Source organism: Schistocerca americana, chromosome 5 (genome assembly GCF_021461395.2).
Source record: "Schistocerca americana isolate TAMUIC-IGC-003095 chromosome 5, iqSchAmer2.1, whole genome shotgun sequence".
Classification (NCBI taxonomy): domain Eukaryota; kingdom Metazoa; phylum Arthropoda; class Insecta; order Orthoptera; family Acrididae; genus Schistocerca; species Schistocerca americana.
Genome location: NC_060123.1, coordinates 585,789,868 through 585,816,252, shown reverse-complemented (window position 1 = coordinate 585,816,252; position 26,385 = coordinate 585,789,868). Strand labels below are relative to the sequence as shown.

The following is a 26,385-nucleotide window of genomic DNA, read 5'->3' as shown; positions in this document are numbered from 1 at the left end:
GTATCTTACATCAGAAATTAAAAACTCGTCAATACATTCTGCTCACACCTTCTAGATCATATCTTCCGCCAATTCTGCAGTTCTCTCGCTCACCTTTCACAAAACTCCAGCCTTACATGGTTCCTGATGTTTCACCCATTCATTAATACTGAGATATTTTCATGTTGAACACGTATGTACTAACGAAGTTCGCATGTCACGCTGTAACGAAGTTGGAGAAGTGTGAAGATGGCCCATAACGGTCGACATCAGCAGTCGCCTAGATTTCAAGCATAGCTGTCATATGTACAAAGGCTCAGAAATTCCTTTCCAGTTAGACGTCAAAACCAACCCAGCCCGCAATAAAATACGAGTTTTTCTTGCTTACCAAAGCAGTAGCTATATCTTGCAACAAAAGACATGCCAGCAGGGTCACTCACTTTGTTCTGCGGTACCTCCGATGTCCTCGTTGGCTGGCGTCGCCTTCTTGCCGTGAGTTTCGAACACGACGTCCGTGACTTCGCCCATCTCAGAGTTGGCCAGGGACAGCGACGAGGCGTACCGCTTGGAGCGCCGCATCAGCGAGGCCTCCGCGTCCGCCGGAGCGTCGCCCTCGACCTCCGCCTTGAGCGGCTTCAGCTCCCCGGCCAGTGGTCGGCGCTCGGCGTGCCACTCCAGGGGGTGGAAGAAGAGGCTGCCCATCGGGCCGTGCATCGTCACCCCTCCCAACACCAGCAGCGCGCCGCTGAAGCCGTACGTCTCCAGCAGGAAGCTCACCAGGTGCGGCATCGCCATCTGGCCCACGTTCCCGCCCGCCATGGACATGCCGACGGCGCGCCCTCGTGCCTTCAGGAAGTACGTCTTGACTACCAGGAAGCTGGAAGGCGACACTAGGCCACTGCCGAGACCTGCGCAGATGCCAGGAGAATATCAGTTCTTGATATCTCAGGAGGTCAAAAAAAAAAAAAAAAAATAGATCAAATGGCTCGGAGCACAATGGGACTTAACATCTGTGATCATCAGTCCCCTAGAACTTAGAACTACTTAAACCTAACTAACCTAAGGACTTCACACACATCCGTGCCGAGGCAGGATTCGAACCTGCGACCGTAGCGATCACGCGGATCCAGACTGAAGCGCTTAGAACCGCACGGCCACACCGGCCGGTTCAGGAGGTCACAAACTTTATTCTAGCACTGGGGGTTAAAAGATGTCTGTTAGAATTGGCTAGCTATCAAGTGTTATGGTAGTCTGCGGTATCCTAAACTCTACATGATTTGATATTCCGACGGACCAGCTGTCTGCTATCTTCAGGAGATTGCTGCTGAGTCCATCTGAAATGTTGTGCCAAGGCTGCATATCGTCGGCCTACATAGGCCTCCAGACTGTACATAGCGCATGCCTGTCCGCCACAGTTGCTGCTCCCAAGACTGCGCTGCTGGTGCTCCCCGTCGGAGAACAAAGGTATCAATGATATATTGCACTAAGAGACTATCTTCAAACACTTGGAGCTGCTACATTAGAGGGTGTTGAACAGGGTGTCCCAAAAAGAATGACCCGATTTTGACTTTTAATAATATTGAGACAAATGTCACAAGGTAACTGAAACAGCGCTAGATTCAATCGGCATGGTCTAGAGTTTCAGAAAAATAATCCGCTAGATAACGCTAAGAGCGCTGATCTGGAGCACGCAGCCAGTCTCGCACAATATGGCGTCCGCGCAACAGAAGGTGTATTGCGTTATTGAATTTAGTCGTACTCAATCAGTGATCGCAATTCAGTGGGCGTTTCATATTCGATTTCGTGCTAAACCGCCATCACTAAAGAACATTTGATGGTGGTATAAACAGTTTGAAGAAACAGGGGGCCTCTGTAAAGGCAAATGTCCTGGCCGGCCACGCGTTCCTGAACAAACAGTGGAAGCAATGCTACGAGCATTTGAGCGCAGTCCCCGCAAGTCTAGCCAAGAACTTGCGTTACCACACATGACAGTGTGGCGTGTGTTACGGCGTCGTTTAGCCCTCAAACCATACCGATTACAACCGGTACAAACTCTTCGAGATACTGACAAAGTGAAGCGAGTGGACTTTAACAATGCTATTCTAGAGGACATGGAAGATTACACTTTTATGTCACGGTTGACATTCAGCGATGAGGCAACTTTTCATATTAGTGGTAAGTTTCACCGTCATAATGTGCGTATGTGGGGCTCGAAAATCCTCATGAAACAATTAAACATGATCGTGATTCAGCAAAAGTGAATTTTTTTGTGTTGTTTCTCAAAGCAAGGTTTATGGACCCTACTTTTTTGCGGAAGAAACCATAACAGGACAATCACATCTTGCAATGCTACGGAACTGATTATTCCCACAACTTGACACGGACAACTTCATCTATCAGCAAGTTGGGGCAACACCGCACCGGCACAGAAACGTGCACAGTTTCCTCAATGCCAACGTGCCTCAATGTTGGATAGAGCGTACAGGACCGTGAGACCAGGCTTCACACTCTTGGCATCCTAGGTCCCCTGTCTTAACACCATGTGATTTTATTTTTCCTGTGGGGATATGTCAAACAACGTCTTTACGTTCCTTCCTTACCTCGTGACATTGATGAACTAAAAAAATGGTTCAAATGGCTCTGAGCACTATGGGATTTAACATCTATGGTCATCAGTCCCCTAGAACTTACAACTACTTAAACCTAACTAACCTAAGGACAGCACACAACACCCAGTCATCACGAGGCAGAGAAAATCCCCGACCCCGCCGGAAATCGAACCCGGGAACCCGGGCGTGGGAAGCGATTGATGAACTAAAAACCAGAATATCAGCTGCTGTAGCTTCACTGACAGAAGACACCTTACGCTCAGTTTGGAATGAATTTGGCTGTCGGCTGAGATATTACAATATCTCTTACATTTATTTACACGTCGTTCCTTAGTCAAATTAAGTACATATGTACATTTTCTTATAAAATTTGTCTCCCAAATAAATGAGACTAGATGGACTTACATTGAGCAGTAAAGATAAGTAATTACAATCTTGTGCCATCAGCACAGCCATTATTCCCATATTAATTGTTTTCACTTCAAGAAGACGGGCCGGCCGCGGTGGTCTCGCGGTTCTAGGCGCGTAGTCCGGAACCGCGCGACTGCTACGGTCGCAGGTTCGAATCCTGCCTCGGGCATGGATGTGTGTGATGTCCTTAGGTTAGTTAGGTTTAAGTAGTTCTAAGTTCTAGGGGACTGATGACCACAGCTGTTAAGTCCCATAGTGCTCAGAGCCATTTGAGCCAAGAAGACGGCCTTCAGTATTCTATCAGACTTATTCCAGGATACTAAAGATAAATTTAGGACAGTAAGGCGTTACATAGAAAAAGATTATGGCATCACATGTACGTATCAGTCGTAGGAATATTACTCATAATAAAATATTAGCCGGGCGCTGTGGCCGAGCGATTCTACGCGCTTAGTCTAGGGGACTGATGGCCTCAGATGTTAAGTCCCATAGTGCTTAGAGCCACTTGAACCATTTGAATAAAATATTAGATAATTCTAAGACCCGATTATACCTTAGACCTTACTATGTACGCCTGTGTTGAGTTGTTCATAAATGATAGATTACGTCATAATATTATTTTTATAGGTCAGTATTATTCACCGATGAAGATTATTTCCATCAGTGTAATTTTCTGTGGTACTTTCTAACATCAGATTAAACTGATTCCATATTGTTTTTACTCCGTTCCTCACAAGCGACTTCTAATCAAATTGCATGCCTATTGAGTATCGTCTCAGTTGCGTGACTAGACCGTGATTTCCTGTCGGAAGATAGAGTGCGTGACTAGACTGGTGATTTCCTGTTGTGAAGTTCACAGTTCGTAACATTTGGTGAAAAACCATAGAGTGAAACAGAAGGAATATCTGCTTTTCCCTTTTCCCCAAAGAAGAGTTACACGCCTATAGGCCCTATGTTGTTCCTGATCTACGTAAACGATTTAGGACATAGCCTGAGCATCCCCCTTAAGTTGTTTGCAGACCATGCTCTCATTTACCGTCCTGTAAAGTGGTCAGATGATCAAAACTAATTGCCAAATGTTTTAGACAAGATATTTGTATGGGGCAAAAAATGGCAGTTGTTCCTAAATAATTAAAAGTGTGAAGTCATCCACATAAAAAGTAAAAATAATCCGCTAAATTTCAGTTACACGATAAATCGCACAAACCTAAAGGCTGTCAACTCAACTAGATACTTACAGATTACAATTACGAATAACTTAACTTGGAAAGATCTCATAGATAATGTTATGGGGAAAGAAAACCAAAGACTATGATTTATTGGCAAAACACTTAGAAAATGTAACATGTATACTAAAGAGACTGCTTACACTACACTTGTCCACCCGCTTTTGGAGTACAGCTGTGCTTTGTGGGATCCGCATCGGATAGAATTGATGGAAGACATCGAAAAAGGGCAGCTCATTTTTTCCTATAGCAAAATGGGGGAGGCAGTCATTAAAACAAAGGCGTTTCTCGTTGCGGCAGGACCTTCTAATGAAATTTCAGTGACCAACTTTGTCCTCCGTGTGTGAAAATATTTTATTGACACCCACCTAGATAGAGACAAATGATCATCATAATACAACACGGGAAATCAGACCTCACACTAAAAAATTTTACGTGTTCTACGCGCTGTTCCAGAGTGGAACTGTGGAGAAGAAGCTTAATGGTGGTTCTATAAACCCTCTGCAAGGCACTTAATTATGAGTTGCAGAGTAATCATGTAGATGTAGATAGTTTCATAAAAAGTCTCTGGTTTAATCGAAAAAAAATATCTTTTAGTTATTAAAAACATATGCCAAAACATTAGAGATATTGAAACTACCTGGCAGATTAAAACTGTGTGCCGGACCGAGTCTCTAACTCGAGACCTTTGCTTTCATGGCCAAGTGCTCCACCATCTGAGCTACCCAAGCACAACTCATGACCCGTCCTCTGAATTTTACTTGCGCCAGTACCTCGTCTCCTACCTTCCAAACTTCAAAGTTCTCCTACGAAACTTGCAGGACTAACACTGCTAGAAGAAAGCATAATGCAGAGACATGGTTTAGCCGCAGCCTTGGGGATGTTCCCAGAACGAAATTTTCATTCTGAAGCGCAATGTGCGCTGATTTGAAACTTCCTGGCAGATTAAAACTGTGTGCCGGACCGACACTCGAACTCGGGTCCCGAGTTCGAGTCTCGGTCTGGCACACATTTTAATTTGCCAGGAAGTTTCAAATCAGCGCACACTCCGCTACAGAGTGAAAATTCCACTCTGGAAACATTAGCGATATTGCGCCTTACAGCATTACAATATCCTTTCCGGTAAAAAATACTGCTGTATAAAACAGCACATCAACTGTCTCAAAGATGATCATGAACAATGTTAATTATGAATAACGTCTATTGTCTGATCAAGTTATATGTAAGTGAAAGAAATAATACAAGCGAAAAAATATGATGCTGGCTCCTTTTTTAAATAATTAGGTTCTGTATTTATGTTGCTATTGATTAAGAATGTTTAAATGAGTCAGCAGTCAGAAATTCGGAGGAGTACTTCTAATGATACCAAAAAATTATTTAATTTACTTTGCATGTGTTGGTAGGTCTCATTACAAAAACATGTTAGTAAATCTTCGAGTACAATTGGCATTCTGCAGTAAGATGTGAAATGAAAATTCTTGTATTTTGTTGCTGATGTAAAGCAACTTAAGCCAGAGAGATAAAAATAAATAAAGACTGTTTTAATATCTGAAAATAAACTACCTTAGTGACGGTGTACAACAATTTCTGCTTTTAATTGATATTTTAAGATCACGAATCCCGAAGAGAAATAAAACTGCTGTGAAGATTTACTTTAAAATGTGTTAAATCATCTAACAACACCAACATTGTAAATTTAATATTAAGGTCTGAACACATGAATATGTTGAAAACATTCGTGTCGTCATCAACGAAGATAGATGATGGACCGTTGAAGAAACGGTGGAGGTATTGGGAGTGACATGGAGTTTTGTGCAGCGAATTGAGACAGGAGATTTGGTAATGAATAGGGTGGCTGCGAAATTCATGCCACGACTGCTGAACAAAAACAAGGTTGCATGGAAGCGTGCTGTCCTTTGAAAGAAGAGTCCTGAAATGATTCAAAACTTTGTTTCAAAAATTGTTGCAGATGACAATCCTGAATCACGGCAATCGTGAATCAAAGTAATAATCAAGCCAGTGAAAGGAAGTTCGCCTCTCCACGAGAAAGCTCATCAGGTGAAATAAAACATTAAAGCAATCCTAATTTGTTTTTCAAAGTGAGATGAGTTGTCCATTCAGAGTTTGCTCTGCAGGGTCATACAGTTAACCAGGCTTTTTGCTTGGAAGTTTTGAAAATAATTACAGAACAGCGTGCAGCTGATGCGATCTGATTTGTGGTAGTTGGGTGACTGGTTTTCTCCGTCATAGCAGTGCCCCTGCTCACACAGCCTTGTCTGTATGAGAGATCTTGCCCAAAAATGGTATGACCCCTGTTCCTCATCCTTGTAGCCTGAACTTGCCCCATGCGGCATCTTTTTGTATCTTAGAATGAAAAAGAACATGGAAGGAAAACATTTTGTTGATGTTGCTGGGGTGAAGAAATCAATGGCAGAGGTTCTGTCAAGCGTCACAAAAGATGAATTTAAACAATGTTTTGAAAAACAAATTAAAAAATTAGACAAGTGTACCCGTGTAAAGAAGAACACTTTGAGGAGGATCGAACGTTTGTGTTTAAAATGTGAACAAATAAGTTAAAAACATAAGTTTGGTTCTTCTGGGTGCCTCTTGCATTTATGCATGTATATTTGGGACCACTGTCAAAACCACTGCATCGATTGATCCAAATTTTGCACAGAAACTGCAGACCTTCTGAGTATCAGCACCGTGGTACTTATAGCCGGCTAATTTTAATGGCAGTGGGGATATGGGCAAAACATGCCCCTAGCATATAGGTTGCCCTGCATGGGAGGTATGTTTTGTGGGAACAGTATCAGCTTACCAATTCGATCTGTGTTGCAGGGCAGCCTAGACGTTATTGGCAACAATCAGTTTTCTGGACCTCGATATGCAGGCTGCCCTGCATGGAAGGTACATTGGAGTAGCATCAACATGCCTTATGGATCTATTTTGCATGAAAATCCGTACATCTGGGAAGGAAAATATGGTGAGGGAGGGGATGGGGAAAATGGACAAAAAGAGGGGAAGAGGATGTAATGGGACATAGAGAATGAGGAGATAACAGATAGAGGGGGGGAAGATGAGGTGCTCAGGTAGAGGGAAAAAGAGCTGGACACAGCGATGGGTAGAAGGAGGACGTGTGTTCAATATATGTGACAATTGCATATGTGGGCAAAGTCAATGGGATAAGGCTAGTACATAAAAAACTCAAATTTGTATAGGATACATAGCTACTTCGGTTTGTCTTTGAGTGAGTGGGGGTCATCAGAGGAGAGCGATGGAGAATGACAGAGAGCAGCCGATTGATTACATTAGATGTATTACTTCTCTCATAGATGCGCAGCAAGAAGATCCGCAAGGATGCAGTAAAACGTGGTTTTTTAATATATACAAGAGATATGCCGTTGTTCCTTCCACTGATTCTAAGTAACAATATCTTCATGGATGGCGACTAAGTCAGAAACTGCGAAACGTATTTTCATTTAACGTGTAACAAAAATATAAATGCATGGGTATATATTCAGAGGTACAAAACATAATTATTAGGCTAATGCAATCTCGTATCTTCAAACAGAATAACGTGTAAAACACGATTTTACGTTGAAGACGTTGCTGAAGATTCGCATATGTCAGATTTTACGTGACATCCAAGCTATTCGATGTTATTAATAATACATACAAGAAATATTTACCGTAAGAAATTCATCAATGTAGTAGAAGTAGTTGACCGCCTATAAATGTTTAGTCTACACTAAAACTGAACCTCGTTAAAAGCAGAATTTTTATAGTTGCTGGCACGTTATTAAAATTAATTTCCTGAATAGTGAACATCTTCGTGGACCAAGTAAACGAACTGAACTCTCTACTTCGAATATCCTTATTTCTGATGCTGATCGCATGAACAGAGCTGTTTGTTTGAAAACGAGGGACGTTGTTTATGATTAATTTCGTCAACATATAAACGAATTGGAAAACTTTAATTGATAGTTCCTTGAACAGGTCTCTGTTGGCCGTCCTTGAGTTCATTAAGTTGTGTGCCGATGAAGTACACCACACGTTTGGTGATTTATCATTCACACTGACATAACGGTATGCTCTCACTGACCTACACAGATGCTGTACGTGACGATGATGTGGATTACAGAGTTGGCGAAGCTGGTCAACGTAACTCCGACCACCACCAAGCAGCCACCGAACACAGAGACTTGACGTATGGAGTATTTCTTCAGCAACGGAGCCACGAGAAGGCCTGCAAAGAAATGCCTTCGGTAAAAATATGGCTGTGATTTGACATACTGTTCCTATAAAAAAATACTAAATAAAGAATACGTACTCTACAGATAGCACTTAGCACTAAAAGCAAAATCATCAAATGTCTGATTAATCCATCGTTGAGTCAAAAAGCCATATAGGTTATTAACACAAAACATTTCATCGAAAGAGGAACTTGGAGGAGAGAGGGAAGTGAAAATTACATCTAAGTGTAGGCCACTAGCAATGCAGTTCATTCGCGATGGACTAAAGAATCTAGACGCTCTTGAAGGAAATATTCCGGTAATTTTCGGATATAAATTTGCAGAAACTAGAGAATACCTACTTGTCTGGTGCTGGTTTGAAAACCGCTCTGACCAGTGACGATCACTGCATGACGAACGTCTGTTGGTATTTTATATTCGGCACAAACGTGAAACTGTCTCGTAGTATTTGAAATTCTAGTTTGATGGTGTATTTGCAATAATATTTATTGCCATTCCCGAATAGAAGATGTGATGGAAAAATCACACCTATGACGATATGAGAAGGCCATATTTACTTAAGGCTATGATGCAGTCCAGTCAAGGCAGTGATTCTAAGTTTCTTGCTATAGGTGATACAATTGTTATGCCATGACAAAAAAAATTGTGAGCTTATAACAACCGTACTTTACGTACTGAATGTGTCGCCTGCTCTGAGCTCGCATTGAGATAGTCAACATTGTTGATATGACAGGACGTCACCGACAAGCGCAATTTATTAAATGCCAGTTACTACAGAGTTTGGAGAACCAGGAAATCGGCAACTAGTGACCTAATGGTGAGACGACTTGTTTTTGCACGTGCAAAAAAACTGTTATTTTCATCTTTTTCAAGCTACTTATTTACCTAGTGGTAAATAAAATTGTTACTTTCCAACCTAGGACCTCAGATTATGGTACAAATTATCCTGTCGGAACAACTAGAATCTGGCACAATAGATGAATTAATTAATCATCAAAAGCAAGTACGAAGCAGTATGTACGGGACCTGTCGATACGATACCTACATGCTTCGAAGGGTTGTAGTAGGTGTCTTGAGAAACAGACTGAGGACAGGAGCCAATATATGGAAACTAATGCCCTACGGATCGTCAACGATACTCCCTAACACGTGGACCGTACGTAATTGCCCCCACCGATTTGATTCATATTCATAGGATATGTAGATCATGGATAGGACTTCAACATACGTAAACATGAAGACGCAACTCTCAACTTTCTTCGAGAAAATCAAATCTGAATTTACATATATATATACTGAAGTGCCACTGTTAACAGCAAAGAAGTCCGTAGCCGACAGAGTGGGCGCCTGGTTTCACAAGCTGGAGGACTCCTGATCGAATTTCGGTCCTGCTACTGCTTTTCCCCCTTCCCACGTAGCTATAACAACAGGTTTATTATAATCGTGTAAAGTATCGGTATCTAAGGAATCATTTGCTGTTAACATAATCTTCATCTAGAAAATTCGGGTTTTTCTCTAACATTTAAGAAGTAGTTAACAACTATAACCGTACTTCAAAAGATACGTTTCGAGCCATCATGAGCCCATTTTCCTCGTATAGGGAAAGGTAAGGTACGATTCACCGTATGAACCCATTTTTCTGGTGATCTTCCAGCTAGTTCTGACGCACCAGAAACAGCTGCATTGCACAAACAGCTTTCCGTTGGTGGTGGGAGAAAGGGAAAACCGTTTACAAACGTGCAGATCATTCGTATGTTAACTCCCGGGGTAGTTCCATGTTAACACTCCAAGATGTCTGGTTTTACGAGTGAATGTACTCATGTGCCTGATACTTCGAAAGCAAGAGAACCTGAACCTGGCTATAAAACCGAATCGCTTTATAGAAAAGTTTTAAAAGTATGATTAAAAACTGGACTTGTGTACAGTGAAGAGTTCCTTGTGTAAAATGATTTCATCGCTTAGAAATCTTCTGCAGTAATAACAAAGAATACATGGGAATTAGAGAAGAAATATATCGAGGAATATTCGAAATGCAAGCGGAGAAAAAACTCGAGGTACAAGACGAACTAATTGCGCACCAAGATATTGTTGAAGAGGGTGTGTTTGAAGAAACCGAAGGTGGCTTCATCTTCATCAGACGATTACGAGGCAGAAGATAACCAGTCAAAAATGGACAGCAATTACGTTCCGCAGTATTAGAAGATTAGGATCGTCTGTTAACCAAGAGAGCACCCAGGAGGGAGTTTGGCCAAGCTTCATAGAAGGGGAGCTTCACGCCTAAAAAGCGTGAAAGGTTTACAGTGATGGGAAGACCATATAAAGCAAGCTGGAACAAGGCAAGAACAACTCAAAAATATTGATTCTTGGACCTATGACAATTTTCCTACAAGTTCGAGAATGTAATCAGCGAGTGACGGCGAGAAACCTGCAGCATTGGACCCTTGCCGCTGTCAGCCAATTTCCTTATGTATACTTTGAAACTTCCGATTCGTGGGTAGTGTTCTTCAAACGAAGACTTCTGATTCGTCAGAGAAAGTCATCAGATTTGTATCCGAGAACGAAAGTTCTTCATTGAAGCAAGTCCTTGATGCAGCAGCAAATTTCCGAATGTAGACGTGAGCCCTCATACCAAAATACGACAAGGATTCTGTTATGAACACTAGTCAAACAAGTATTACACGTAAAAGTACCTGATTCATTTACATCAACTGCAGTACTATTTTTATAGATCATACGATGCTAATTTTTAAATGTTTGTTCTAGGGTGCCAATATCAATCAACTTATGACGGAACTCTCACCGAACGCGAAACAAGGGTGGCTCTTGTGTACCGAAAGAATATGTAAGAAGTGACACACTCGTGCACTGCTCAATATACTGTCACCTTGTCTGGAAATTACTACGAACGGTCTTCGTTTGCTTGCAAGAGACCACTGGCTCATTTGGGCTAAGGGAGCAAAAAGCAAGTGATGAGTACGCACACAAATACAAAAACGTTGTGGTAACAACTTCGAAGTCCGAAACACTCACAACAGTACTATACAGGGGATTTTTAATTGACGTCTTGAAGCCATACGTGAGAGAAGAACAATTTCTTTTCCTCCTCGATTCATGGGAAGAGCAAACGAACCCGATTTTGTACGACGAAATTTGTCAAGACGGAGCGGATCTGCCAGCGAGCAGATATTAAAGTAATTCATCCAAAATAAACTCCGTTGGTGCAGACCTGCGACGTTTATTTTTACATGCAGTTGAAAAACCTTATTATGTGAATATAAAGTTGCTCTTACATCATCGAACACATTAGAGAGATAGCTTCAAGGGAAGATTTCATAGCCATCAGTTATCTGCACTAATATCTGGTAATATGATCATGTATACGTGATGGCCGAGAACAGTTTATGAAAGTAAACCAAGTTTGTTTTGTAGTAGGAACACAGAAGAAACCATGCTAATGCAGAAACTCGGCGCTCATTGCGTTTGCTGTATGCCGCAATAATTATTGTTTTACATGTTTCTACGATCAGTATCATCCTGACTTGTGCAGTGCTCCGTAACTATCACACATGTGGATACAATAATGTCAGTAAAAAAACTATACTGATTAGTTTCAAAATGGTCGTGTGTCCTTTCTTATATTGGATATGTCCTTAAGTTTTTTGTTACCCTATTTTTCCTCATAAATATTAAGCAAATAATAAATGAATCATTATATGCTGATAATTTTACAGCCATAATAAATCTGTCGTTATAGCTATGTGGGAATAAAAAAGAAATACCAGCAGCGAGATTCTATCCAGAGACCTTCCGCTTACGTGACTAAGTACTTAATCACTTGGTTACTGGCCCCGTGCGGATAATCGCCAACGCAGTAGCACATATATGCATCCCTAAAACTTTCAGACTCGATTTTCTCGTAACCGGTCGAGATTTGCCCCTTGATCTTTACTTAATCTGACGTCATAGTCATGCTGTATGCACCATGTTTACATGAATTAGATCGGTGAGAGAAAGTACTTACTGTCCCCTTGTGAGGTCACAAAAGTCATGGCCTAGCGATATGCACACATACAGATGGCGGTAGTACCGCGTACACAATGTGTTGGTTGGCGAAACTGTCATTTGTATTCAGGTGATAAGTGTGAAAAGGTTTCCTACATGATTATGGCTGCACGACGGGAATTACACTTTGAACACGGAACACTAGTTGAGCTAGAAGCATGGCACATTCCATTTCACAGCGAACTTTGTATTGATGGGATCAACACTCCAATGCATGTAAGTTTACGTTTCTATTCACGGATGTTTGTATTATTAGACACCCAGTATACTATAAACAAGGCCTCTTCAGGAAACACTATGAAATCAGGGATTTCTATAGAGACCAATTTTCAAACTCCACTCAAAATGGCTGGACTTTCGGTGGATAATATGAGAAAGACTCTCAGATCAGTTATCCTGCTTTTGTTCAGACCTCGTGCAACTATTAGTGCCACGATAGCCTCTAGTCGCACATTCCTTTCCGGATAGGATATTGCAGCACACCTCGTATATATTTCTTACATTCCAACAATAAATGGGACCGGCTACTCGCAGGCGCCTATTACAGATTCGAAAATATTGCTACGCGGTTGCTGTCATTGCTACAATAGCACGGCGTAGAATCGTTGTCCGTTTTTCAATTGAATTCGGCTAACCCTTACTCTTCTTCAGTAAACTTATCCACATTGCTATCCATATTGAGCTAAATTTGTAGGATAAACTAATCCGAGTCAGCAACGCCCAGTACCGAACGCAAGGCTGAGAGCGAAGAGTAAAGTGGGCGTTAGTGTTGTCGACAACAAATACCGTGAGTACATTGAACAAGTTGGAATCCAAACAACACACACAGTGAATACCGTCGTCATGTATACTGTTGTACGAATATTATCATTACAATACCGATACAAAGACGAATGAGGGTAGGAAATCAAACGTGGAGCCAGAGCCAGTATATTGAAATATACAGAACCAAGTTGGTAGGTGGATTCCGCATTCATCTTGTATAATGAAAACTTGAATATCAGATAAATTCTAAAACTGAATTCGAGACATTTGTATTTCATTGTATACTGGTGTCTCTAAAAGGAATAGCAGAAAATTATTAGTTGGTATTTTCTGGTATAACTACACAAAAATAGAAAATAAAACTGAGGATCTGGTAGATGATGATCAGTTTGGCTTTAGGAAAGATAAAGGCACGAGAGAGGCAGTTCTGGAGTTGCGGTTGATCATGAAAGTAAGGCTGAAGAAAAACCAAGACAACGTAAAACGATCATTTGATTTGGAAAAGGCGTTCGACAATGTCGGATTTTAGAACACGTTCGATATTCGGAAAAAATAGGTGTAAGTTATACGGAAAGACAGCTAACATATAATTTGTACAAGAACGAAGACAGGAAAATAAGACTGGAACACCGGAAACGAAGTGCTCGGATGAAGCAATAGTAAGACAGAGCTGTAGTCTTTCGCCCCTACTGTTCAGTCTTCACACCGAAGAAAAAACGACGCCAATGAAAGAAAGTTTCAAGAGTGGATTAAAATGTAAGGCGAAAGGATATCAACGATATGACTCGCTGATGACATTGCTATCCTCAGTGACAGTGGAAAAGAATTATAGGATCTGTTGACTGGAATGAACAGTCTAACGAGTACGTAATATGGACAGAAAATAAATCGAAGAAAGAGGATAGTAATGAGAAGTAACAGAAATGAGAACAGCGAGGAACTTAACATCACAGTGGGGATCACGATGCAGACGAAGTTAAGCGATTCTGCAATTCAGCAAAATAATCCATGATGGATGTAGCAAGGAGAAGACAAGTCTACTAGTGTCATACGCCTGAATTTGAGAAAGAAATTTCTGAGAATGTACATTTGGAGCGCAACAATGTATGGTAGTGAAACATGGACAGTAGGAAAACCGGAACGAAAGAGAAGCGAAGAATTTGAGGTATGGTGCGACAAAAGAATGTTGGAAATCAGGTGGCCTGATAAAACAAGGAACAAAGATTTTCTCTTCAGAATTGGTGGGGAAAGTAACATATGGTAAACACAGACAGCAGGAACAAGATGACATCTGTTAAGACATCAGGGAATTACTTAGGCCACTAGATGCAGCTGTAGAGGGTAAAAACTACAGAGGGAAATAGATATTGGAATACATTGATTAAATATACTGCTGTCAAAAATTAAAGCAACAAACCACTGTTTTCCCGCCATGCGTCTAATTCACGATAAAATAATACGAACTGTCAACAGATGTCTGTACGATCGTGTTCTGCACAGAAGATGGCATTCCCGTCAACGGACAACCACGCCAACGCTGACGTCAAGACACCTGTCAAACAGGGTAGTGTTTGCCGGGTAGTCTCACATCCACAATCGCTGTGTACACAGTCACAGACGGTGCAGTATGGCACAGAGAAGACGCCTACCAGACTCTCTGTGGTGGAGGGCCAGAGAAAGAAAGGAAGCAGGACAGTCGCAAATTAATATGGGCCGATGACTTAGGATGACTCGTTCTGTTGTTTCTCGGATGTGGTGACGGTTTGTGGAAACCGAAAGTGTATTCCGAAAACAAGGACAGGGCCGATCACTTGTGACACCAGAAGGAGAGGACCGTTATTTGGCTGTAAGGGCATGATGGAACCGCCTTAGTACTGCACCACGACGGGCATTCGACCTCGCAGCATCCACTGGACGAGTTGTATCGAGCCAAATGGTGTACAGAAATCTTTGACTGAGTGCCCTTTACTGTCAGAGACCTGCTGAATGTGTACTTTTGACGCGTCTTCACAAAAGGGAACGTCCAGAGTGAAGTAGTCAAAATGCTACGTGGACAGTGAAACAGTAGGCCAACGTTCTTTTCACAGATGAGTATTGATTTGGTCCAGAGAGTGTTCCTCGACGGATTCGCATCTGGAGGGAGCGTGGAACACGATTTAGGGACCCAGACATTGTCGAAAGAGATCGATACTGAGGAACATCCCTAATGGTGTGGTTCAAATGGTTCAAATGGCTCTGAGCACTATGGGACTCAACTGCTGAGGTCATTAGTTCCCTAGAACTTAGAACTAGTTAAAGCTAACTAACCTAAGGACCTCACAAACATCCATGCCCGAGGCAGGATTCGAACCTGCGACCGTAGCGGTCTTGCGGTTCCAGACTGCAGCACCTTTAACCGCACGGCCACTTCGGCCGGCCCTAATGGTGTGAGCAGGGATTATGTCGACCACTCGAACACCTCTTTATGAAGTTGTACCGGTGAATCGGCAAGGTTTAACTGTTGTGAGGTATTGTGGCGAGATCTTGGGACCTGGTGTGTAGTTGTTGCGAAGTGCTGTGGGCCAAGATTCAGTACTGACGAACGATAACGCTGGACCTCGTAGACCACGGGTTGTTGATGTTTTCTTGGAAACGGAAGGTATTGCACGCATGGCGTAGTCTGCTTGCTCTCCCGATTTGAATCACATAGAGCATGTCTGGGATGCACTATGGAGACGGGCTGCATCACGTCAGCATCTGCCAACCATCCGCCAAGACTTGGGAGCAGCTCTGCAGGCAGAATGGGCGTTATTGCCTCGACATAAGAGTGATGACCTCATTCACAGCATGCCCCCGTCGTTGCCAGGCCTATACTGCTGCCAAAGGTGGTCACACCCCAAACTGAGCACATTAACCAGTTGTCGGACTGTGTGTGCAAATCCGTTAAGTCAGAAAAAACGGACAACATTTTTGTCTACCGTTATGTATCTTGCAGATGTTTACATTCTGTATTCTTTACATTGTATCTACCTTACTGTCACCTGTCTATATTGTTTTGTTGTAAAACAAACGCAACCTTGCACAATTTCCGTTTGTTGTTTTAATTTTGGACACCAGTGTAATTGAGGGCGTAGACTGTAAGTGCTACACTGAAATGAAAAGATTGGCACTGGAGAGAAATTCGTCAGTCAGAAGACTGATGAAGATGAAGTACATTTCGTCACTGGCTGCCTCCAGCCTATCGTCAAGACGCAAAGCCAAGATCTGCGCTTTGTGGCGCACTAAAACAGCAAAAGGGGACTTTTCGTGGACTTTAACAGCGTTCGTTACAAGTTAGACTTCTAGAAATGCGCCACTCGTCATATTTCCACTCTCATATTGTATCTAAGAGGCACATCTTTGGTGCAAAGAAAACCCCAGTTACTTGAATGAATGGTGTGCAATGGTATTAGTGAGGAGAAAAGATTCTGTTTTGGCTCCAGTGACGGTCGTTTACGAGTACGCCTTCAACCAGAAGAGCAGTAACTCCTAAATGTGCCAGAAAATCAACATACAGTACAAATACCAGGCGTCAAGTTATGGGGAACTAAAGCCAACAATGAGGTACATCTGTAACTGTTGCCGGAAGACTGAAGAGTGTAGGATACCTTTATCTGATTGCTTTATTATCCCTAAAGTACCGGGGCGATTTGCTCTCCCAAACGGACACTTCCAGTGCACACGCGCCTTTTGTTATCCAGATTCTTTGTTGACTACGCTGTACTACATGAACGCCACTAGCCTATCATTATGCCTGTGTGGAGCATCATGGGATGACGTCTGTTTGATTTGGATTGTTGGCAACGTTCCCTGGCCGACTGTAAAACGTACCCGACACGGTACGTTGACGAAAGTCATCTTACGGTAGAACCAAGCCTTGTAAACGAGAGTAAGTTAACTAGCACATGTAAATTTATTGAACGGCAAAGGATTCCTTTTCATTTTGACGCCAAAACTATTTTAATAAACAAATTTGAGAGTTTGTGCTTTGTCAGGTTTTCCCACTTTTCCGATTAGTGGCGACTGCTCACCAGAAAGATAAAATCAATATAATGGCATTTTTCACATAGAGACCCGACATTTCATGTCAACAGGTTATATAAGTCCGTCAATCACTGAGAATTTCTTCCAGGACAATGATATCAACAAGTACAGTCATCTTCCTTAAATATGTTGCTTGTCGTATATCGAAGGCCCAGAGACTAGGTATTCGGCACGATGCAATGTCAACCACACAGCGTTTAACCGTGGTCCAAAATGAGACTCGAATGGATAACACAAAGCATACAAGAGAACCGCCTCCACAGCCGTGGTAGCCAAGCTATGCGGGGGGGCTCGACTCGGATGTAAACCGCTTCGAATACTGGCCGTGAATGAAATTTTCATAGACAATATTCGGCCGGCAAGGGAAAGAGGTGGAAGAGTTAAGTTTTTGATCACCAGTCTCTGCATCAATGGGCTGGATTAAATTCCAACCTCTCCGTAGAGTCTCATGATCTGAGGGGATGTCACACTGTTGGCAAGTGGTCCGTCCATCAGAGGGGCACATTAAGTTCGGTGGTCAGCTTGGTGGTATTTTAGAAGACAAGGCTATGTACCGGCACCAGGTTACACCTCTCTTCTCTCTGCATCACCATGCACCATAAACATACTCACCTGCACGCTAAAAATGCGACACAACACTCGTATATCCACAAGGAAAGTGGACAATTTGCTCGGAGAAAGAATACGTTATTCGACTCGTTGCTGATGCCACACCATGCGATATTACAGCCAACAATGTCATACGTCATTCATATTTCACATTTTTACATAACAAAATTGGTCAGGTGTATCACATTCGGACTAGCGAATTTTGCCGCACTGCAGCTAGCTTTTCGGAGCCTCTCTTTCAAAGAATGACGTCCTAATACGTTTTTAATTTCAGCTAAGGACGTAACAGTTATTCAGATTATCCTTTCGTGGGATGGAGTATAAGAAATCTGACCAGTGGTGCAATGAGGAGAACTAAATTTGTCAGAATATTTTTTCGATGGGGATATATTACATGAGAGTGTTATCAATCGAACAACATGTGAGGTTATCACTGAAATGCTTCTGATTAAACTCTACTTCTTTCGAGTACTTTTCCGATTTCCCATACGGGTTGAAGTGTTGTACAAAACGAGTTTTATTTTGTTATCTCCACAATTATATTGAAGCTATCGAACTGAGCTATCGAAATATTACCTGATTTGGAGCTCTTACGTTTCTTATCAGAAGTGTTGATCTCGCTAACAAGTATCAGTAAACAAGTACGTAAGTAGCAGAAGGCCATCGGTCAACGTAATTTCAATGTCAAATCAAGATCTCTTTCAGTTATTTGCTAATGTACGTTGAAAATGTGGAAAGTATCCCCTCAATCGAGAAACAGTCTAACAGCGAAACCAAACGTTTCAACAAACAAAAAGGAGAATAAAGCTGTGTAGGTCAGACCCACTGGAAGTCGTACGTTGACCCCACAACGATACGATTTATGAGTGGGCTGTGGCTGTAGATGCAATGGACACGAAATAATGATTACGGGAAGGAAGAGGGGCAGGTAGGAGATAGACGGGTAAAGGGGGTTATCCAAATGTGTAGCGCTGGCGTCGCTTATCAGTGTGAATTGGTACGTCGTTCCCCTTTGGTCAGGTTCAGTGACCACTGTGTAAGTCTACCGGGAAAACTGTGTCTCGCTATCTCAGGCCTCATCCAGTGTATTTATCTTTAATCAGAATACATCTCTTGAAAGTTCTTTTCGACCTGCTTTTTCAAGCGAATGATGCCGAAATATTTCTCAAAAATCAGTAACATGTTAAAATATTTCATCTCAATGACGATTTTACCGAGGTTTACTTTAACAGCTATGTTTTGCAGGAAACGCATGATTTTACATCCTATTTAAGCAACACGCAGATTCACCCATTCGACTAAAGATATAACTGCGCTAGTTTTTGTGTCTGTACGTATTGACCCTGCAAAATAGTATGAATAAACGGCATCGTTGTTTGTTAAAGTGTGATACATTTGAAAAAAAAATGGGAAGAAAACAAAGTCTATACTGCAGCTGCAACGCGTTTCGACAGTTGCACCATTATTATCAGGTGCAAGACGTCTCTTAGACTGCTGTTCATGGTAGAAGCATCGGCGACTTCTTGCAGGAGCATGTGAGGCGTTCGAAAGATTAGAGAGCGACTCGCAGTGTTCATAATTATGTGAATTATGCACATTGACTACAGATGGAGAAAGGTAGAAAATAGTTGAAAGGTATGGAAGGCTCTTAGTGCAAGAAGAACAGTAAGTGTGTAGTGTTTTGAATAGGAAAATCGCCTATGCTGCTAACCGTACATGAGTTGCACAATATTGTGTAACAACGAACTTACATTTTTCGTTAAAGATTTTAAGGCCACAGCAAACAGAAGATGGATCGGAACATGAATGTACATTTCCTAATCATCACGAGCTAGTCTCTGTATATTACAGAACTATTGTTTAGGAGTGGGTAGGATGAATAGATAACTGTTGCCCTGAAGATTCTGTTAGCATTGACGGTCTGGCTCAGCATTGCTGTGAGTGTGGGATGGGAGGAGGGGGGGGGGAGTGGATGGGGATGTTGTGTAGGATGTGGGGACACTGAGGATACTGTTTCGCTGTTTACCGATCCGACGGGACGTCTTGGAGGTGCACCACCTGCAGGATGAGGTATGCAGGCTGCATTGCGATACTCTTCATCGTTGTTTGGTTGGTCGTAGGAACAAAGATCCTTCCTCGACTGTTCGTGGTATGGCTGTTCTACACTGTTCTCTCAGTCAGTAAATTTTCGATTCCTGTCTTTGCGAAATAAAGTTGTAACCCACTTGTTCGTTCGTTCAGGTTGCTTTGTCCTCATATCCTCAGATCAGCATGATTTTCTCCCCATCGTTAAGTGAAACACAATGCGCGAAATTTACTCATGTTGAGGAACATATGGTGTGATGTGTGGGATATCATGAGGTCTTCCTTTGATCCAACAGAGCTATTTCTAATAGTAGTTTTGTATTGTATACCTATAGAATAAATGTTTGACCTGAAGTTATTTCGTACCTTTTGCCCATTTCATATGCAATTTCCCATCCATGTGTTTGAGTACATTAAACAGTAGTAAGCTCTGGTAGCTCATTTGTGTGCATGCTTCATGGAATGAGTTAGTACTGACCCTCCGAGCTTTGAACTGGCGAGTGATATTCCTGTGCTACAGTTGGCCGAAATGCAGCGTTCAACAGTAAATTACGACGATTACGCGCGTACTTATTGCTTCTGAACGGGGTGCACGAGTTGATTCAACACGATACTTGCGTTTCGTAGAAATGAGAATCAAACCCTGTTCTGCCCTCGAGCTTTTTCCATTGCTTAGTTAAATAATTTACAGTGAAGGCCACGTTGGACTTTTGAAGAAACTTACTGGTGATTTTCTTCCCCAAGAGTAAAAGCTACCAGTACTGTGACACTAATAATGTTAATGTCGACCAACTTTTAAATCTGAATTTTATTTCTCTCCCTTTAGGTTACCGTGATGCTACTAACACTGTACTCTCAGATGACTTACCTAAAGAGGGTTACGAGATCGGATATCACTTATCTGTCAAGATCTCAAGGTGTACAGCGCCTTCGAATTTTATTTTCAAACAACAATTCTTCTCTTGATATATTAAGATTACTGAAGCTTGAGAACAGAGGCAATACGATGCTTGACTTACCTGAGAACTGCATGACAGCCATTCTGATGCTCATGATAACAGCAGCGCTGGTTGTTTTGTGTCCCATCTCTGTCAGCTTGTCTCCGAAGAGGACGCTGAAAACTGAACCCAGGGACATGCTGGTCATCTGCAGGCGTACAAAACAGCAGGCAGTAAGCATTCTGTCAGAGAAAAGGTGTCTGAAAAGAAAATATTTTTGCTAAAAGTAGGAAATGAAGCACATTAGAGAAACATTTGGTGCGCCTCTAAATGATACTCGAAATCACGTAAGCAAATAAGATTGCGCGGTCGACATAATCCACTATACGTTTGTCAACTAGTACTATTTAAAATTCTAGGTAAAATTCTGAACTCTGATTTTTTATTCTCCTCCTCATTTGCTGTAGACGATTTAGAGCAGCTTCAGCAAGTTGGTCAAATGATTCTCTAACCAGTTTTATTTCCTACTTTTAGACCAGTAATTTCACATACATTTGACCGTTTCCTTTTCAACATTTCTTTCGGATGTTTTATTGACACTTTAATATCGAATCGGTGTAATGTTTTATACAGAATACAAATGACCTTTTTGACATTTCGTGTACATAGCTAACAGCAACTGTTCATGAAATATTGCAATTTTCTCTCAATTCACTAATTAAGTTTTTCTTACTTATGCTGATTACTTTCAAGCAATTAAATCTTTTGCATGAAGCTGGATCCTTTACTGGTCAACTTCACACATCACTTGTACATTTTCCACTCTTCGTTTGGCTATGAAAATTTGGAAAAGAATCTCCTCTAATGAATAATTAAGTTTTTCGTAATTAACCTGATTCATTTCGAGCAAGTAAATCTTTCCTTGCAAAACTAGAGATCACGCTGGTCGATTTGTTACCCAATTTGTCTATTTCTCACTCTTAGTTTCGTTAGGACAATTCGGATAAAATTCCATTGTGTAACTTATAAAGTGGTCTCAGTTTCGTTCCACTCGAACATTTGCACATAAATATGTGCTTCCCTTTGAATTTCATGAATAAATTAATAGTTTGCTATCATTTACACATAATTACGCTGTCCAGTCACGTTAATGCGATCACTTGTCAAAAGTCTGACCAAGTACCTTTTGCAGCACGGATCGCTGCGACACGTCCAGCAAGAGAGTCATTGAAGTTATGGAAGGCAACGACAGGGATCTGGAGACATGCCGACTCCACTGCCGTTGCCAGATGCGCGGGAATTCTCGGCTCATAATCCATGGTGCGAGCAGACTGATATAGGTGGTCCCACAGATTCTTGACTGGATTTACCTTCATGGAGTTCGGTGGCCAGGGGAATACAGTAACCTCATGCTAGTGCTCTTTGAACAGCGCACGTACGGACGATTGTTGCAGGGTTTTTGCTTTCTGTCCGATGGAGCATAAAACGTGATTCATCTGAAAAGGCCACCTGTCGCCACTCAGTGGACGCCAGGTTGCGGAAGTGGCGCGCAAATTTTAGCCTTCGTCGACCATTAACCAGGTGCCTGCTTCGAAGGTCCATACCAGCAACATTCGCTGACCGGTCATTCAGGAGGCGCTGCTTCATCTGGACTGTCGGTTGCTCAACTGTTGCACGTCTATTCGACAGAACACTTCTCCACAGCCGACGCTCACCACTGTCATCTGTGGACTGTGATGCACCACAGTTGCTTGGGAGCTAGTTTTGGATAGCGACATTTTGCCATGCACGGTACACTTTTACCACGGCGGCTAGCGAACAGTTCACAAACTTAGCCGTTTCGTAAATACTTCCATACTTGGCCCGAAAGCAAATGATCGTGCCCTACTGGATGTCAGATAAACTGTTGTCTGTGTCCCCCCGATCTGTCTTCCACACCCTTCAGTGTTAGTGCTGCCACCTGCCGTGTGTGAGTGGTTATTGTACATGGATGTCGAACGTAGGCAGTAGTAGCTTTAATGTGGCTGGACCTTGCATGAATTCGTACTAGTCCTAATAACACGGGATTTGGGTACTGGCTTGTTGTTCTGGATTAGGACATTCTTTATCGATGTTATTAGTGTTTGGCTTACTTTCTTCCCACCGGGTCTTTCAACTTACAGTGTTGAGGGCGACACCCAAGACGACCATCCAGCCCCATCCTCCGTCGGGTGGGATGAGCTCATAATCAGCTGCACTCGGCTGTTTCATGTGTGCGCCTGAAAACAAAAAACGATATTTATGTGGTTTAAAAATGTCAGTTGGTAACAAGACCACCAAGATATGGTCTGAAGTTGCAGAGCAAGACCTCACAAGGTACAATCGTTTTTCATGTACATACAGGTTCAATTTTTGGTACTTACGTAACTTGTGTTATTAAATTCAATGAGTTTTCGGTAACTCAATGTTAATGGGGTCTTAAGGGACAATGACGCTTTTTTAAAATATTTCTTGGGTTCAGTACATTGAAATACTTTATTCAAAAGACACAGGCAGCAAAATTTTCGCTTTTGCATTAAGCACAAGGAAAACTAATAATATCCTTATAAAAGATGGACAGAAATATGAAGTTATCAATGTGCACAGGGGTAAAGTTCCAATTATACACGTGTTACAAGCGTTCGCTGTCGGGTCTACTGTTGTGATAATAAAGGATGAATAGTGTGAGGTTATGCAATTTCTTGAGATGCTTAACAAGCTCATTCTGTAGTATTTACTGTTATTGGGTTTTAACAATAGAAAGAGCTGTGGATACACCAGAAATATCATATTCTGTGATCACTGACATAAACTTAGACAGGCTACAGAGGCGGAGCCGGCCAGAGTGGCCGTGCGGTTCTAGGCGCTACAGTCTGGAGCCGAGTGACCGCTACGGTCGCAGGTTCGAATCCTACGTCGGGCATGGATGTGTGTGATGTCCTTAGGTTAGTTAGGTTTAATTAGTTCTAAGTTCTAGGCAACTGATGACCTCAGAAGTTAAGTCGAGTGCTCAGAGCCATATAGAGGCGGAAACTGGTGAAGCTGAACGGCAAACAAAATTTCAATGGATCGTAATCTTTGAAAGAGAGTTCAATTTAATCAAAGTAAAGCTGAAATCCGACAGCTATTACAGCTACAGTCTTTTCATTACCACCTACAATTTACCATCTTGGACTTGAAGTAACGGAAAATGTAGGCATATCTCTACTGTTGTGGGTTGCTTCTCTAGGCATCTTATGCAGTCTTCTGCAGCTAAACATCTTACGGAGCAGAGAAGGGTTAGTAAAGTAAATAATTGGAGTAATCTTTGGATTTGGATACAGATAAATTTTTCTAACAAATTGCTTTAGTATAAACATTAGCTCCTGTCTTATCTATCTTGCTGTAAAGTAAATAATTGGAGTAATCTTTGGATTTGGATACAGATAAATTTTTCTAACAAATTGCTTTAGTATAAACATTAGCTCCTGTCTTATCTATCTTGCTGTTGGCTATCTATAGGGATGGTGTTGTGTATGCATTCATTGACCAGTAATTTAATAAAGTTTTGTCAGCTTCAGTAAACTTACGGGATATAGATGTTTCTACACGTCTGCAGTTGGCAGTTCAAATGGTTCAAATGGCTCTGAGCACTATGGGACTTTACATCTGTGGTCATCAGTCCCCTAGAACTTAAAACTACTTAAACCTAACTAACCTAAGGACATCACACACATCCATGCCCGAGGCAGAATTCGAACCTGCGACCGTAGCGGTCACGCGGTTCCAGACTGAAGCGCCTAGAACCGCACGGCCACCCCGGCCGGCCAGTTGGGAGTCAACTGAGTTAATGTCCCTACATCTGTGAAGGCAGTGAGGAAAGTGTCACTGGTAAGCAGGCACGTATTTTCCTCTCTTCGAATACCGAAAACGTTGGTGGAATTCAATGAGAAGTCCGTCCAGTCCTGCCCATTTGTTTCTTGGTACCGCTAGGATTATCTCTTTTAGGCCTTCGCATGTAATACCTGCAATGAGTTTCCTATTCTTTCCGTACTGCCCATTCTTCGAGTCTATGTTCCACCAAGCCCACTCCGCTTTCCAGTGTGTGTCGGTTTAATTACGTAAGCATGTATAGTGTCCGACAACGTAATTTCGTATGGAGCTTTGACATGCGTATAGGTTACTTTTTCGTACTGAATGTTTGCTATTAGTTTCTGCCAACCCCTTCACAATCGCAATAAGGCTCCCTAATATAGCGCCTGATAGGATGTTCATTACAACACACGCGCATTTTATACGCATAATCCTCTTGATTTACGCTCTGAGAGATGGAATTCAAAGTTCGGGTAACTTCTCAATTCAGTAAAATGAAATTATAGTGTATCCTTTTCTTGGCATGGAGAATGAGATAAGAATGAGATTTATCCAAATGGAAAACCAATCGGTAGATGTGATTTACATGTACAGACCAACAAGTCATTACAATTACAGAGAAATTGGATTATTCATTCAAGAGAAACAGCTTCATAAATTGAGCAAGTCAATAACATGTTGGTGCGCTCCTGGCACTTACGTTAGCAGTTATTCAGCTTGGCATTGATTGATACCGTTGTTTTATGTCTTCCTGTGATCAGGTTGGTATCTCATTGCTGTCCATGGCGTCTGCAGACAAGTTTTTGCTGTGGAACCTCACTGAGTTACGTAGAATTGTCTTCACTGCAAATTATGTCCAATTGGCGCTGTAGATCTTCAAAGTTCAGGGTTGGTTGGAGGGCCCTGTTCATAATGTTCCAAAAGTTCTGAATTGGGGAGAGATCCTGCGACCTTGCTAGCCAAGCTAGAGCTTGACAATCACGAAGACAAGCAGTGGAAACTCTCGCCGTGTGAGGACGTGCGTTATCGTACTAAGATATGATCCCAGGATGACTTACAACATGTTGTTGTTGTTGTGGTCTTCAGTCCTGATACTGGTTTGATGAAGCTCTCCATGTTACTCTATCCTGTGCAAGTTTCTTCATCTCCCAGTACCTACTGCAAGATACATCCTTCTGAATGTGCTTAGTATATTCATTTCTTCGTCTCCCTCTACAATTTTTCCCCTCCACGCTGCCCTCAAATACTAAATTGGTGATCTCATGATGCCTCAGAACATGTCCTAGCAACCGATGCCTTCTTCTAGTCAAGTTAACCCACAAACGTCTCTTCTCCCCAGTCCCATTCAATACCCCCTCATTAGTTATGTGACCTACCCACCTAATCATCAGCATTCATCTGTAGCACCACATTTGGAAAGCTTCTATTCTCTTCTTGTCCAAACTATTTATCGTCCATGTTTGACTTCCATACATACCTACACTCCATACAAATACTTTCAGAAACGACTTCC

At 42.0% G+C, this 26,385-nt stretch overlaps 1 protein-coding gene across 1 annotated transcript in view; it reads right to left on the bottom strand.

Moving 5' to 3' along the window:
* LOC124616560 (monocarboxylate transporter 1-like) overlaps positions 1-26,385 on the bottom strand; it is a 79,094-nt gene that overhangs the window by 13,358 nt on the left and 39,351 nt on the right. Inside the window, exons 2-5 of the mRNA XM_047144879.1 lie at positions 23,163-23,260; positions 21,084-21,210; positions 8,331-8,474; positions 420-887 (exon numbers count right to left, since the gene is read on the bottom strand). Of these exons, the coding sequence (XP_047000835.1) occupies positions 420-887; positions 8,331-8,474; positions 21,084-21,210; positions 23,163-23,252 (829 nt within the window). The 5' untranslated portion in view covers positions 23,253-23,260. The remainder of the gene's footprint in view (positions 1-419; positions 888-8,330; positions 8,475-21,083; positions 21,211-23,162; positions 23,261-26,385) is intronic.